Raw genomic sequence first — 15,323 nt, forward strand, 5'->3', positions numbered from 1 at the left:
TACTAAGGTGGAAGATTTATGTGAACAAAGGAAGAGTTCCATCCTTAACTCTATCCTACGACTTTACTTTTCCACTGAAAATGCTTCTTCTTTCTCCCCAGCTGTGTGTTTCAGTATGGAAAAATGTTATAATAGTAAGACCGTATTAAGAACCAATAAGAGCAATTCCTGTCTTCCGACACATGAATCAACTGTTCTGGCAGTTAAGCTTTCACTGTAGAACATTTTGAAACCATGGCATTAAAAGCAGCAGGGAGACAGCTTGGCACTTCAGGCCCAGGATAACTAAAAATAACCATATTTTGAGTTGCCTCATTAATTGCTGCAAGTGATAATGACTGTATAATCAAATATCCTAACCGGGAGGGAGGGAAAAGCTTTGACAACTTTATATAGTGGCTTAGGTTTTGGCAATTGGACACGAACAGAAGTTGGGCAAGAAAAAAAGGAAGAGTCATGAATCTTGGCTTCTATTCTGCCTTTAGATGATTTTGCATTTGAGGGTAAGAGAAAAATAGATTTGTGTTCTTGTGTACATGAGATGTTTGCTTTGGTTCAATGCTTATTTGAAACACAAGAAACATTTTCTCACAGCTGACTAAAGGAAATGTGCTTCTCTCTTTCCACCTTCATGGTCTTAAAAAAAACTATTTCTACCAGTCTAATGAACTCTAATCTAATGCTTTTAAATCGTATTCCCTGTAGTAACCTACGGATGTGAGAGCTGGACCTTAGGGAAGGCTGAGCGAAGGAAGATCGATGCTTTTGAGCTGTGGTGTTGGAGGAAAGTTCTGAGAGTGCCTTGGACTGCGAGAAGATCCAACCAGTCCATCCTCCAGGAAATAAAACCCGACAGCTCACTGGAGGGAAGGATACTAGAGACAAAGTTGAAGTACTTTGGCCATATCATGAGGAGACAGGAAAGCCTAGAGAAGACAATTATGCTGGGGAAAGTGGAAGGCAAAAGGAAGAGGGGCCGACCAAGGGCAAGATGGATGGATGGCATCCTTGAAGTGACTGGACTGACCTTGAGGGAGCTGGGGGTGGTGACGGCCGACAGGGAGCTCTGGCGTGGGCTGGTCCATGAGGTCACGAAGAGTCGGAGACGACTGAACGAATCAACAACAACAACAAATGAACTCCCAGCCACTAAAGCCCAGACTTATTTATCCTGACTGGTTTCCATCACTACTGGTTCTTGTGATTTCCTGCAAACATAATAGCCTAACCACTTAGATGTGAGATGGAATGCAACCATCCAAGACAGCCTAAACTAGACAGTACAATTCAGAGGTTAGATGGCTGTACAGTATTCATTAACCTCTTCCAGATCTCTGATGGTGCCATACCATCAGATTCACTGCTCTGGGCACATGGAAATGATGTCTGGAACCCTTCAAGAGGGAGTCGTGCTGCTTCAGTATAATCCTTGAAACTGCATTTCAAGGCATTTGCAAGTTTTCTAAAAAGGAGGGGAACTTTATATGGCTGGAAAACACATTTATTCAGTGAAAAGGATGGTGTTAGTGGAATCAGTGGGTGTTCCCGGAACTGCACAGTTCACTCACCTGATCTAAAATTTTAAATAGAAGTATTTTTCAAAGGGGTGTTATGTTACAGAGCACATTACTATTAGTTTGAAAGGGATTGTCCGCCCTCCCCCGCCCCTCCCAGTAGTAGTTGTTGAGCATGTCTTATTGATGACAATGCTTTTAAATCGTATTTGTTTATTGATTACCTGCTATATGTCTTTATTTGTTATATTTAATTTTACTTGATTAATATAATGCTGTTATTATTTTATATTATGTTCTATTGCTGTGATGTTTTGCTTTCCTCATGGCTTGAGGTGGGGTACAATAAATTCAAAAACATACAAAGATAAAATATATACAATTATATAGATAAAAACACAAAAATATAAAAAACGTGCATCTAATCCAGATACAGAATTGACATATTGTAGCAGTAGAATGTAAATAAAACTCATGATTGAAAGTTGACTGGGAAGACCAGCTGGAAGAGATAGGTCTTCAATTGCATTTTAAATTCCGATAGCTAATTTAGCTGTCAGAGTTCATCTGTCAGGTTATTTCACAGTCTTGGGGTGGCTGATGAAAAGTTCCTCTGACTGACATTTGCCAGTCCGATTCTGGCTGGTTGGAGTAATCATCCGACAGAGGACTTAAGTGTCCTAAAGGGCAGATTGTGCAGAAGAATGCAAGCCTCTAAGTAAACTGAACCTAAACCAGTAGGATCCAAACCACTTAATTTTTTTCATAGTATAACAAAGCAATACTTCCATAGTAGCTATCCTTAGCTCTACTTTTTCTATCTTCTGTGCACTTCAAAAAGCCTTGATCAAGAAAAACTGGCTGAGGATTGAGACTTTGCAGACAAAAGTATACACACAGAAAAAAAGTAAAAATCCATTAGTCTTTACATTACCTAGATTTTGGTCCAGGCCAGAAATAGCCTTGCAAACAGGACTCATATTTCCCCCACTGGTTTGTTCTAGAGATGAGGGGCTTGCATTGCATGCAGCGGACCTCACCACAGGAGGATGGCTAATAACTGTAGATGCACAGAAAGAAAAGAAAAATGCAACTATCAGAGAGCAAGCTGCAGTGCCGATTCAGCACAAGAATTTACAACTTTCAATGAAGTGTAACATAAAAAAGGTATCTTCATCCTAACCAACAGTCTGATTAAACTCATCCTTGTCCAGCATTACCTTAGAAAAAATATAAATACTTCCAGGGATTATGAATTAAATGATCTGAGTTTCTGGACTGAAAAATCCTCTGCATTAAGCTTATGTTACTATGGACTCTCTCCCCAAAAAGATTCATTTAAGCCACACCAAATGATTCATTTAGTTCAAGACTATCTAATCTGACTGGAGGCAGCAGTCAAATGACTCTGACCCAAAGGCAATCCATGCTGTATTCAAGGTGTAGCATGTGAATGTATATCTCAGATAAACTGCACTGTGGCCTCAGAGGACTGTTGTTCCTCAATTTTAGATCATTCAGCTAGTCATTAAAATTACATTTTAGTGCAACATTTCACAACCTTGTGACATCTACCTGTTTTGGGCCACAGTTTTTAAGGAAGTTGTAGTTCAATACAGCTGAAGGGTACAAGACTAGAGGAAACTTTTTAGTGAGCATTGCTATAGCTTTCCCACTCTCAAAACCTGCAACTCCGCTATTTTGCAGAGCACTCCTCCAATTATTTGACCAAATGAAAATTAGCAGGTTAGAGACAAGTGAAAAATAATGGTCAAACATATAATCTGTGAAAGATTTCTGAAGAAGTACTATGATCTTGAGCTCTCAGGAGAAAATCCTGTATTACATTTTAAGTTTCATTATCCACTAATGTTACCAGATGGTTGACAGTTTATTTGAACTCAGTCCTGTGTAGTCCGTCTGACAGCTACACTTTGTAAATTCATTAGAATTTGTCCTTTTGCTTCTATGCAAAAGCTGTATAAACAAAACCAATTATGCATTCTTCTGAATGTTCCTGAACAAGCAGTAGTAGACCAAAACACCTTTAAAAAAGCAAAATAATCACAACATAGGAAAATAACAGCTGGAGAGGATTGTGTAAACAACATGAATTGCACTAAGAAGATTGTATGTCTTTATGGCGCAAAACTGTCCTAGGACCAAACCTCATATGCTGTTTGTTCCAATGTCATCAACATGGAGATTTTTGTGGTATGTGAATCACAGCTGTGGAATTGCCAAGTGAAAACAAGTCAAGGCTCCTATTCCTACAAAACTTTAGCAAAAGTGGGAATTCTGGCAGGTGTTTCTTGTTACACAAGCTGAAATTCTCTCTTTCATACAATCATTAAAGGTACAAGATCCCTATTTGCTTTGGGTTTTTTTAAAAAACCTGGCAACCCTTAAGGGAATAGGCTAAACAGTCTTCAGAGTACAGAAATGGAAGGAGTTCGTGACAAAAAATGCCTCTCATAAGCTGTTCTTTGGAATTCAAGGGATGTTTTCATTAACACCAAAATGAAGTGGCTTTGGGGAGCTGATTTCTGTGAGACCACAGAAGGGAAAAAAACAATCATCTCTTCATCCCCTTCCCAAATAACCCAAAGCTTATGTACTTCCCCTCCATCTGCCACTTATGAAATGAACATATTTCGTTAGTCTTCACACTGTCATGCCTTACATGTACATTTACCTGCCTGGATGCCTAGCTGTGCATTTCGAGAAGAAGATGCAATGAAATCTGGATCCCAGATGGGAGAACTCTGACTATAGACCTCTTCCTCCAGCATGGATAGGAACCTGAACACACAAGGTGAGCAAGCAGTGTTAACCTACAGAGCGTCATCTACCAAGACAAACAAGACTTCCTCCATTATATGATTCCTTCAGTCACATATCAAAACAAAACCAAATTCAGGCACATTCTCTTTGACAAGCTGAAAACTGGCAAAATGCTAGTAGTAAATTTTTAACAATAACATCCAAAAACAATTGAGAGCAAAAATAGAGATAAAAGGAACCTGGCTTAGATCTTATCAAACTACTGGCCTATCTAATTCACTACTGGCTGCACTAACTGACAGCAATTCTCCAAATGTTTCATTAAAGTAGTAGCATTATTTCAGGCTGCTTTATTTAACCTTCAACTCAAGACTGAATTTAGGCTTTTCTATGTGCCAAGCACATACATTGGCACTAAGATAAATTAAAACACAGCTTTGACATCTTTCATATTCAGTATTTTTAAATGTACTTCTTAAATGTGTATAAAACATTTCTACCAGTAGAATGTATTTCTCATCAAACATCTTTTTTTTTTACAAAAAAAAGTTGAGATGGAGATACATCTTTTGTATCTCTACTATATAAACAAATTTAGAAGTTTAGACATTAGTTATGGCAGATTTTCTAGTATTTATACAAGTTCTCTGTTATGATAGAAAACCTCCAAAGTAATGAGTGTTCCAAGGTAAAAATGGCAGGCATAAATCATTAGACTGTAATTATATGTAAAAAAAAACAAAGACTTTCTGAGACAAAGCTCACCCTGGGATTATGATCTCTTTTGTACCCACAAAGAGTAAATTTCAGTCAACTTCCAAGCAAACAAGTTTGTAAAGCCAATGTTGTCAGTGTAACTGCAGAAGAAAGACCGTTGTCTTCTCTGAAATTCTTCTCAAATTCTAAGATCTCTGGGGAAATCTCTTCTCTTAATTCCACGGCAAACTCAGCCACATTTTGTGGATGAGGGATTTTTGGTAGTTACTCGTGGCCACTGATGGCTTCCCTTATGTTGTCTTCCTCCCAGGCAAAGAGAGCTTTGTATTCATATGGGTGTTTAACTCCTAATGGGAAGGTTATTTTTTATTGCTTAACCATGAAATACACATAAAACTGATTTTGGATTTGAACCACATTTCTTTTTACATGACTCTTTCTGTTCTTAGCTGTTTTGTCGGGGGTGTTTTGGCAGAAAAGCAAGATATAAAATCAATATGTGAATAAACAGAATGTTGGCATGCTCAGAAGTTTATGTAAACCTCACTGGAAATGGGAGGAGGATATAGTAAGTCAAAATACATAATAAAGGCTTTCTTTCTGCAAGAAATACTCATAATATTGCTTGCAACCTAAACATAAAAAGAGACAAAACCACCAAATCCCTAAACAACCCTGATGTTAACAGATACTGGAAAGCCTTCACTACTGACCCTGGCAATACAGCATTTCCTTTTACTGCTACAAAACATCTATCTAAACTCTGAAGACATATGTTTATACACATATTACAGATCACCTTTGGGAAATCAAACTATGGAGCTTTCTTAGAAATAGTAAAATATTTTGTCAAGCTAAACAACTCATCAAGGAAAAATAATCTCATATACCCTCAGATATGATATGACTGCTGAATTCCTTCTTTAGTAGTCTGTTGAGAACCTTACTTTGAAAAATAAGAATCCACTCAGAATTCTAAATGGCAGTTTCAGCAGATGTTTTGGTAACAGGAAATAGTTATAGAAAGAAACTGTTATTTGCAGAGATAAATAACATTGATATTATTTGAGCTTTCATTCCAAATTCCCCCACACTGATAGCTTATATAAGCTTTCTTCTTAGAGAAAACTGATGGCAAAGAAGTTGTGTTTCTTGACTAAAACTCCAATGCAGCTGAAAAAAATTCCAACAAGACTGAGAACCATTTACCTGTGAGTAAGCTCCACTGAACTGAATGTATCTCACATGAGGTAAGTTTGAATCCTGGACATACTTAGTGGAAAGTAAATCCCACTGAATACAGCAGACAGGTTTCTGAGTAAACATGAGCAGGATGGCAATTCCACTGAATCCAATAGGAAAATTGCCGGTAGCCATCTCTCCCAATTTAGTGTCATCTGCAGACTTGATATGCATGCTCTCTATAACCATCATCCAAGTCTTTAAAAAAGATATTGAACAGCACTGGAAATAGGATAGATTCCTGCAGCACCTTACTAGTCATTTCTTCCCAGGATGAAGATAAGTAAGGCTTGTTTAATGCTGCCATAATTAGTGCCAGAGTAGCATTTATAACGAAAAAAATCTTACCACTAGAATTTGGCACTGTGACAGAATAGTCTAATGCAACCCTTTGTTACTCAACAAGTTGCCTGAAAGATGAAAGTACGTATTCAATTCAGTGTGTGTTCACACCATTTCACCAATGCCTCTGATGGTAAGCTCTTGCTGCTGAGCAATTTTTTCTTTGCTAATTCAGCTTGTGTGTGTGCGTGTACTGGGTGGGTGGAGGAATTACATATCCTTCAACTAATGTGTCTGGCATATACGTAATCATGAATATATTATATCTAATATTGCACAATGGTTACCGTATGTAAACTGAAATCTTCATGGCTTTACTGCCAACCTACAAAATATAACATGCAACTAGAAAGTCACAAGCAGCTTAATATACTGCATTACACAAATGTGAATGAACTGCTTCAAAAAGCAGAAGCCAGTAACTTTATGTTCATTCACAAAAGGGAAACAGTAAGTAACTTAAAAATCACTAGTGTACAAGAAATCAAATATACCATGTAAACATATAAACCAATAAAATATGGGGTGTATTCCTAAATATTATAGCAGCCAACATGGTGTAGTGGTTTGAGTGTTGGACTACAGCTCTGGTGACCAAAGTTTAATTTCCTGCTCAGACCTGGAAACTCATTGGGTGACCTTGGGAGACTCACATACCCTCAGCCCCAAATAAAACCAGTATAAGGTTTGTCTTGGTGTTACCATATGTTTGATATAACTTGATATAACAAGAACAAGACAACAACAATAGCAGCAACATCATGTATTGTCTTAAGCAACAAAAGAAAATATTTATATATAGCAAATTACACACTTGGTGTCATTCTATTAAGTAACTGAATACACTTATTTCAACATAGTCTAACAACCAGGCACATCTTAACACCTCTCAACAGAACATTTTCCCAGGCTCAGCCAAGCCTTCAAATGCTAATGAAGGTGGTCAGCTGAAACATTCACACCTAGCTTCAGCAGAGAGCTCTTTGCCCCACCCCAGTCATTCCACAGATATATAAACCCATTTTCCTATTTCCAACAGACCTCACTACCTCTGAGGATGCTTGCCATAGCCTCTAGAACATGGCCCTATAGCCCGAAAAACCTACAAGAACATAGTCTAACATTACCATGCACCAGCAAAGTTTGAAGAACTTATGATTTAACAAGTCTTTTGAAAAGACTTTCAATCTTCGTTAATGTGAGGATGGTTGAGCTAAGACATATGTGTCAGATTCAAGGCCTGCGGGCCAAGTCTGGCCCAGCACATCATTTTATGCGGCCAGTGAGGCTTTCAATGCCAGAAAAACAAAGTTACATTTATACGTCTTACAATTACAACTGGCCCTTTGAAGGCTACCATAAGGCTGATGCTGCCCTTGGTGAAAATGAGTTTGACACCCCTGATCTAAGGAATGCCAGTCCTGTGTTGCATTGCAACTGCCAAAATCCCTTCATCCATAATCCTAACTTTGGAATACTACCACGGATACTAATAAAAAGAGACATACAGATTTCAAGTCAATTATAAAATCCAGAAATGAAGAAAAAAATAATTACTTTGGGAAATGTGTGAGAATTAGTGTCCGTTTCTCAGGAGGAAGTTTGTCTTTTTCCTGCCTAGCATGCTCCAGAAGTTGACGTCTCATGACGGTAAACACTGAACGCAGAAGTGTTCTCCCAAAAACTTGTGTGGTTTCATACCGAGGTAGACTATCGCAAAATTGAGGGACATTACAGTAGCAAAGCCATCTGCAGGAGAAAAGATTAATATGTTAGCCCAGTCAACTGATCCATACCAGTTAATGAGTCAGAACCCATTAACAACCCACTTAACAGCAACCACAGAACAAATTATTGTACCATCTAAAATAGCAGTGTGCTTAATAAATCTCCTACATTTTTACTTCATGTCTTGCAAACAAGCCGAAAGGCCATTTCAATTCTGTTCACATATTTTAGAAGATAGTTTAACATCAAAGGTCCTCAGATTGGATACTGGATGCGGTCCTTGCAACTATAAAACTTAAGAGATCTTGAGACCAGATAAGGTACTACAGAAAGTTTAATAATCCTCTAAGATGCAAGTAAAATACTGAAGCAGGTTATTGTTACCTTGTGTAGTTCACTTTATAGCCAGCAATGTCATCATTAGGTGACCTCTGTCTTCGCTGAGAAGGTGTCTCCAGGTGCCAATAGTTGATGCGATTTAGAAACATTTTAGCCAGTTCTACTATTGTTTGTCTCTCTTTTGATGGAAGGTGACTAAATTTGTATTGCACAAAATTATTGACTCCCTTTTAAAAGAAAGAGAAAGTAAGAATAGTTAATTAGAACAACTAGCAAACCAATGTGATGCTTTGCTTGTGAAGATATTAAGCTTTTAATAAACATTTTATATACAAATTCTGTTTTCTCTCCACCGGATAGCTGAGATCTGATTCACACATCATCTTTATGATATAATAACTGCTGGAGAAGCCAAGCTGCATAGTTGTTTCTTAGACATTGCATCAACATGTGCAAAGCAAGGTGTCTTCTTATAAAATTGTGGCTATGCAAACACATGTGTAGTTTGGCTAAGAAACATGCAATTGGCTGTCACACATTTTTCTGATGAATGTCCTATGGCTAGAAGTGAGTGTCAGATGTCTGATTCTAGTTTTGGTTTTCTTGGGAGAGTGGTGGATGAATTAGATATCAAACACCAAGCAGGATATTCAGACATTCACATATTGGAAAAGTCACTTTTTTGCACTGTAGCTGTCAGTATCTTCCAACCTACATGATTCATTTTTCAAAGATCTGTAGATAGTGGGGCTCAGAAATGTCTTCCAAATTTTCTTAAGGTCATAGGCTCTAAAAGTTATATACTTTCTTTCGTATCGGGATCCAAAACACATAGTAGCTGCTCTTCTTGTGCACAGAATCCTAAGCTTGGCTGGATCCTACTCAATGATTACTGTCCAGAGGTCCATATATGCACTAGGCTCCCACTACTAGTAAAAACAGACCTATCTTAACAACAAGAAAATATCACTCTTGCTTGTGAATCCTGGTCTCCATCAGTCAAACCAATGTCAATTAAAATTGTTTGACAGCAGTCTATTACAAGGATAGGGAAAATGTGGGTTTCCAGATATTAGTGAATAGCGATTTTCATCTGCCCCTACTGTTGGCTATGATAGTTGAGGATGATGGAATTTGAATCCAGCTTTCCCCCATCCACTTCTATAAAATGTGGACTTTGTTTCATAGTAACAGTTATTATGAATCCACTTAAATGGGAATAGTTATGTAATTAATAACATACATTATTCTTTTTTAAAAGGTCATCACTGTAGTTTCAAGGCAAGAAGACAATTCATATGCTCAAACTTCAGCAGTTACTTATATCTATCAATCTGTTGATTAATCAATCTATCAATCGACTGATCAATGGATGGATGGATAGATGGATATCCCCAGATAACTAATTGCAATTGTTACCTTCCTGAATAAGGACCTTGTTTTCTAAAGATGATAGCTACCTACCTAGAATCTTGTAGTGATACAAATTGCTACCATCTACTGGCTTCCTTTAAAACTTCCTCTTTTGTATTGCTAATGGTGGATTTCCCAATTTACAAGATGCTTTTTCCATCCAATTTCCTGGGGCACTGAACTAAAGAACAAAGGCCTCTCTGCAGACATGTACAAAAGAATGCATTAAAAAGAGTACTCCTTAAACTAAATGCAATCATTTCACATTCCGATGAAAGTGAACATGCAATTGATTTAAAGTAGCTGTTAGCATTTTGAAAAAGAAGAGTAAAACGATCCTAATGTGAACTTTAAATATTCAATTTTCCTTTGGGTCAATGACAAAACGTGATATTTTCACCCCACCAAGCGCATCAAAATATTTTTTATTTATTTAAATTTTATTTATTTAAATTAAAACTAGAGAAAGGGAGACACATGCTATCAGGAAACACTTATGTATTTTACCTGTTCAATGCTAGGTTTCTCAAATGGTGGACTTTCCAAAGATCCTTCTACAACAGGTTTCCCCATCTGTAATATACACTTCCTCAAAAGCTGTTGAAAAATATAAAACAATTTTACTATTTAAATAACTTTTAACTGTAAAAATGATACACAAATAAACTAGTGTGTTTATTACTGCCATTTTTATCTCAAAGTTTCTTTAAGGAGCACAGAGGAGACTTACATGGCTGGTATTATCACTATAACCTAAGTGAAAATGTCTAAGAGGCCAAGGATGGTTCAATGCAGATCCTTTACGCTGGGACCAATCCAGAGTGTTGAATTCTGGATCAGAGTCAGGATGGTTTTCACTGCCAGCTGCTGCAGAGGAAGAAAGGAGTCTTGACTACCCCCTTCTTGTTCTTGTTATAGTGGCAGCTAGCAACGCAAGATAGTTCATTTCTGTTGGCTAGGGTGCCAGGGCAACATGGTAGAGGGGAAGGGGGACATGAAGAATTGCCCTCTTCTTTCCCCCTCCCCTTTCTGATTGCTCTGGGACCCCCTGCCAATGCTATTTTAGGTGAAGAGCAATAAATATGTCATATTATGGCCACTGCCCACTGTTTTGTGGAAAACAGGTGAGTGCCATCCTGTGTTCCTGGGTGGCATGAGTCAGGAGAATACAGATGGCTGTGTAAACAGTTGTGGTGATTCTCTCTCAGAACTGGCCCAACAGCTTATATTATCCCAAAGTTGTGGTTTGCTCTATATTTTTGGGGAAAGTTCAGAGCTATCTGCAACTTTTCCTAATACAGTTAAGACCATGTTAACCCAAATCAGCTCTGTATGTTGTACATCCACCATGGAGCTGATTCACTCCCACCAGCTTTCAGGATAAACAATCAGCATTGGTGTGGCCTATATCTTCACTATAGCCTAAGGCCAATTAGGTTGAGAGGCAGTGAGGGGACCAAGTGAGCTTTTTGGCATTAGAATTTCAATCTCTTCTTTTTCAGTCAGGTTTTCTAACCAGGACAGCCCACTAACTGACAGTTTACTGGCAAGTAGAGAAAATAAAGGCAACTAAATAATGGCTCATTTAATCATCCTTTTTCCAGTGAAATAAAAGCAAACTAAGGCTGATTGTGAGAAGAATCAATTCACAAGTTTCTGATTGCATCTGCCTTTTCTCCCTACCTCATACAAACATATTGAAAAATATGCTGCCTGTGATATCCAAGAACTGTAGTCCAAAAATTTCTATATCTTGTTTGATTAAGCTGTTGGGATAGAACTGCAAAATGTCACTAGCAAAATACAACCTATTTGAGGTCAAATACTATCCAGTTTTTTATTACTAGTATTAGGATTGCAGGAAAACAGCACTGAAAATGTTTTGAAAAACAATTAAAACTAGAACTTACCTTGAACAAGTAGAAATAGACTTGCTTGGTATCTGCATCTTCTTCTTTATGAACACAGGTAAAAAGGTACTCTATATCCAGAACAATCCCCAAAAGCCGGTTCATTTCTTCTTCAGAGACATTCTCCAAATGTGAAACATGAGCAGCTAAAACAAACATATAAATCTAATGCTTAAAAGTAAATTGCCAAAAAACGCAGAATAGCTAACAGAAGGCTAATTCAAGGAATGACCAGCTGGCTTCCATAATAACTTTATTATTTCAACCAAAAGGGTACAAAATTCATTGACTAAGCTTTCAAAGTCTGAGCAAGTTATCCTAATAAAATTATCACCTTAATTAAGAGCCTGGAATTTATCTTATGGTCAGTAGATCTCCCCTTATATTTGTATTACTTATATAAGATACTGGTGAAGAATAAATTTACTTTACTTTCCAGGCAAGCCTGTAGATGGAGGAGTTGGTTAGGGATTCAACACCCACCCACCCCCCATTTTTCAGATTAAAAAAAAACTCTCATGCTAAGTCTATGAGAAGCAAAAATTAAGAGTTCCTCCAGAACTGCAAGCACTAGCTCAATTGACTCTCACTGTCATTACGGTATCGTTCCACCAATTTACATAGCAAAAGCAGCAATCACAGATATAGTGGAAGAAAGCAAGTTGGTCCACCCACAACAGACAGGCAAAGCCTAAAGCGCAGGGGAGAATTTGAAGGCCCTCATGAAGGAGACCAGATTTGGTGGGGGTGGTTGACAGGGGAGAAGCTGCAGGCTATTTAAGGCTGCTCCACTCCCCTGCTGTGCTTTTTGCTTTAAGTTTAGGTAGGAGGCAGGTTTCTAATGGGGGATTAGGCATTTTCCTCTTCTTCCCTTTTCCAGAGGATAGTAGGATTCATATTGCTATGCCTTTGCCCCAGATAATTGCCCTACAATCTGGGCAGTTTCTTGGCATTTATTGGCAGGGATTTTCCAGCAGAACATAAGGGCTGGAGGTTTGGGTATGAAGAGTTCGCCTCCTGAAAGGCACATCCTGTAGCAGTGGTTTGCCCTCCTCCCCCTTTTAGAATAAACTCTTAATAAATTGTTGCCACACTCTTTCAGCCTCAAATCATGATTGCTAGGCCACAGAGGAAGGTTGCAGGCAACTCCTTCATTAAAAATAATTCTTAATGAATTGTTGTCTGGAGGGAGTCACACTCTCAGCCCAAGGAAGGCACAGGCAATTCCACTCATTAACTGTGTCACCACATAATGAGGGAGCCCCCGGTGGCGCAATGGGTTAAACGCTTGTGCTGGCAGGACCACTGACCAATAGGTCAGCAGTGCGAATCTGAAAACAGTGGACATGAGAGAAGCCTCCCACAAGGATGGTAAAACATCAAACATCTGGGCATCCTCTGGGCAACGTCCTTGCCGCTGACCAATTCTCTCACACCAGAAGCAACTTGTAGCTTCTCAAGTCACTCCTGACACACACAAAAAATCATATTCTGAGGTCTACATTTTATTGTATGCTTCACGCTAGGAGTTAAGCTTTGGCCTCATGTTAGGCTTAGATTTTGCGATTATATCAGATTTGGGCGGGGAGGGCGGTTGAGGCCTCATGTTAGACTTTCAATCTTGCCATTATATTGGGAGGCATCCACATTGTTCTAGACCTCATGTTCTGCTTTATAGCCTTTGCCAGTATATTAGGAAGCTTTCATTTGGAGGTCTCCATTTTGTTCAGACCTCATGTTGGGCTTTATGCCTTAGGGGCAATATTGCTGCCTCAGGCTGGGGCTATTTCGAAGGAGGCCATGTGGTTTTCCCCTGTATCTGAGAGGCCCTCTCCAGGTTCTGCCTGGTCAAACTCATGGCCTAACAAACTCAAAGGCATCAGATTTGTTTTGTTCTGGAAGCTGTGCAGTCATACTCTCTTGGCTTCAGAGGAAGACTTGGACACACTATTGGAAGTATAAATCTTCATATGGAGCACACTCCCTAACAAAATCAGGTCAGCCTCCTCTCTCCTTTCCTTCAGGAAGAAATTGAAATCATGGCTGTGGGACCAAGCTTTCGAGCAATAGTCACAGCAGTAACAATCATAAAGGAAACATGTGATTGACAATGGATGGATTTTGAATTATGAGTCTGGACTTGGACGTGTTTCTTTTAAATGGTCTTTTAAACTTATGATTGTGTTTTAACTAATGCTTAACTGTGCTTTTTTTGTTGTTGGCATCTAATGGTTGCTGGTTGTAAGCCTCCCTGAGTCCCCCTCTGGGGGTGAGAAGAACAGGATATAAATGTCTGAAATAAATAAATAAAGTGGCCAACTGCCTAGTTTGGGGTGACACAGAAGTTAAGCAGTCACACTCTCCCAGCAATACAGTAAGATACACACAGTCAGGTTAAATATAAATCTTCATTATATTACTTATATTCATTATGGTGAATATCCTGGCAGTGTCTTTCAGAATGTGCTCTTGTCTAGTAATAATAATAATAATAATAATAATAATAATAATAATCTTTATTTATACCCTGCCACCATCTCCTCAACGGGTCTCGGAGCGGCTTACATGAGGCCAAGCCAGAACAACAAATTACAATACAATGAGATACAAATTGCAATAAAATAAACAACATAACATTAAAGTAAAAGACATATAAGCATATAAAAAATAAACACAAAACATTAAAAAAACAGTAAACTAAACATAATGACAATGAGTCTTATGCCAAGACTCATTCATTTGGGGGATTGTAAGAAGAAAAGGAAGAAATTTCTATGGCTATTAGATTCAAGATTTTGTCCTGTAGAGCTAACTAAATATTTTCAAATCCATAGTTTCAGCAGACTCATATATGTCCCTGGTCATATTAATACAACCCAGCAAACTATGAATTCTATCGTATCAAAACATGATATGTATGAAATACCAACATACTACAAGGGGTATTTTTAAGTAAGGTCCGTTTTGTTGTAGACACTAGTAGTTTGTGCGCATACCGCAACGGGCGCGTGCATCATGTACCGGCATGCCTTAGGAACAACTGTGCTCAGTTTCCGCTCTGTAGCTAACCTGTACGGTTCTGTTCTGTGCTTTAAAAATGTTTAAGACTATCAACTCACCCACCGCATGTGAGGTTCGCTCAGTGATACGTTTTTTGTCAGCAAGGAACCTGCCTGCTGCAGAAATTCATTGACAGATTTGTGAAGTGTACGGTGATACTGTTATGAGTGAAAGCAAAGTGCGTAAGTGGGTATGACAATTCAAAGATGGCCGTGACAACGTCCATGATAAGGACCGCTCTGGTCGCCCTTCTTTGATTACAGTGAACTCTTGG

General features: G+C 38.4%; 1 protein-coding gene across 3 annotated transcripts in view; it reads right to left on the reverse strand.

The window, feature by feature from the left end:
* KAT2B (lysine acetyltransferase 2B) overlaps nucleotides 1–15,323 on the reverse strand; it is a 49,689-nt gene that overhangs the window by 18,260 nt on the left and 16,106 nt on the right. For all 3 annotated transcript variants that reach the window (XM_060781946.2, XM_060781945.2, XM_060781947.2), the window contains exons 3-8: nucleotides 11,990–12,135; nucleotides 10,587–10,676; nucleotides 8,712–8,893; nucleotides 8,157–8,348; nucleotides 4,210–4,316; nucleotides 2,449–2,574 (exon numbers count right to left, since the gene is read on the reverse strand). In XM_060781946.2, coding sequence (XP_060637929.2) covers nucleotides 2,449–2,574; nucleotides 4,210–4,316; nucleotides 8,157–8,348; nucleotides 8,712–8,893; nucleotides 10,587–10,676; nucleotides 11,990–12,135 — 843 coding nt within the window. The remainder of the gene's footprint in view (nucleotides 1–2,448; nucleotides 2,575–4,209; nucleotides 4,317–8,156; nucleotides 8,349–8,711; nucleotides 8,894–10,586; nucleotides 10,677–11,989; nucleotides 12,136–15,323) is intronic.

This window comes from Anolis sagrei, chromosome 6 (genome assembly GCF_037176765.1).
Source record: "Anolis sagrei isolate rAnoSag1 chromosome 6, rAnoSag1.mat, whole genome shotgun sequence".
Classification (NCBI taxonomy): Eukaryota; Metazoa; Chordata; class Lepidosauria; order Squamata; family Dactyloidae; genus Anolis; species Anolis sagrei.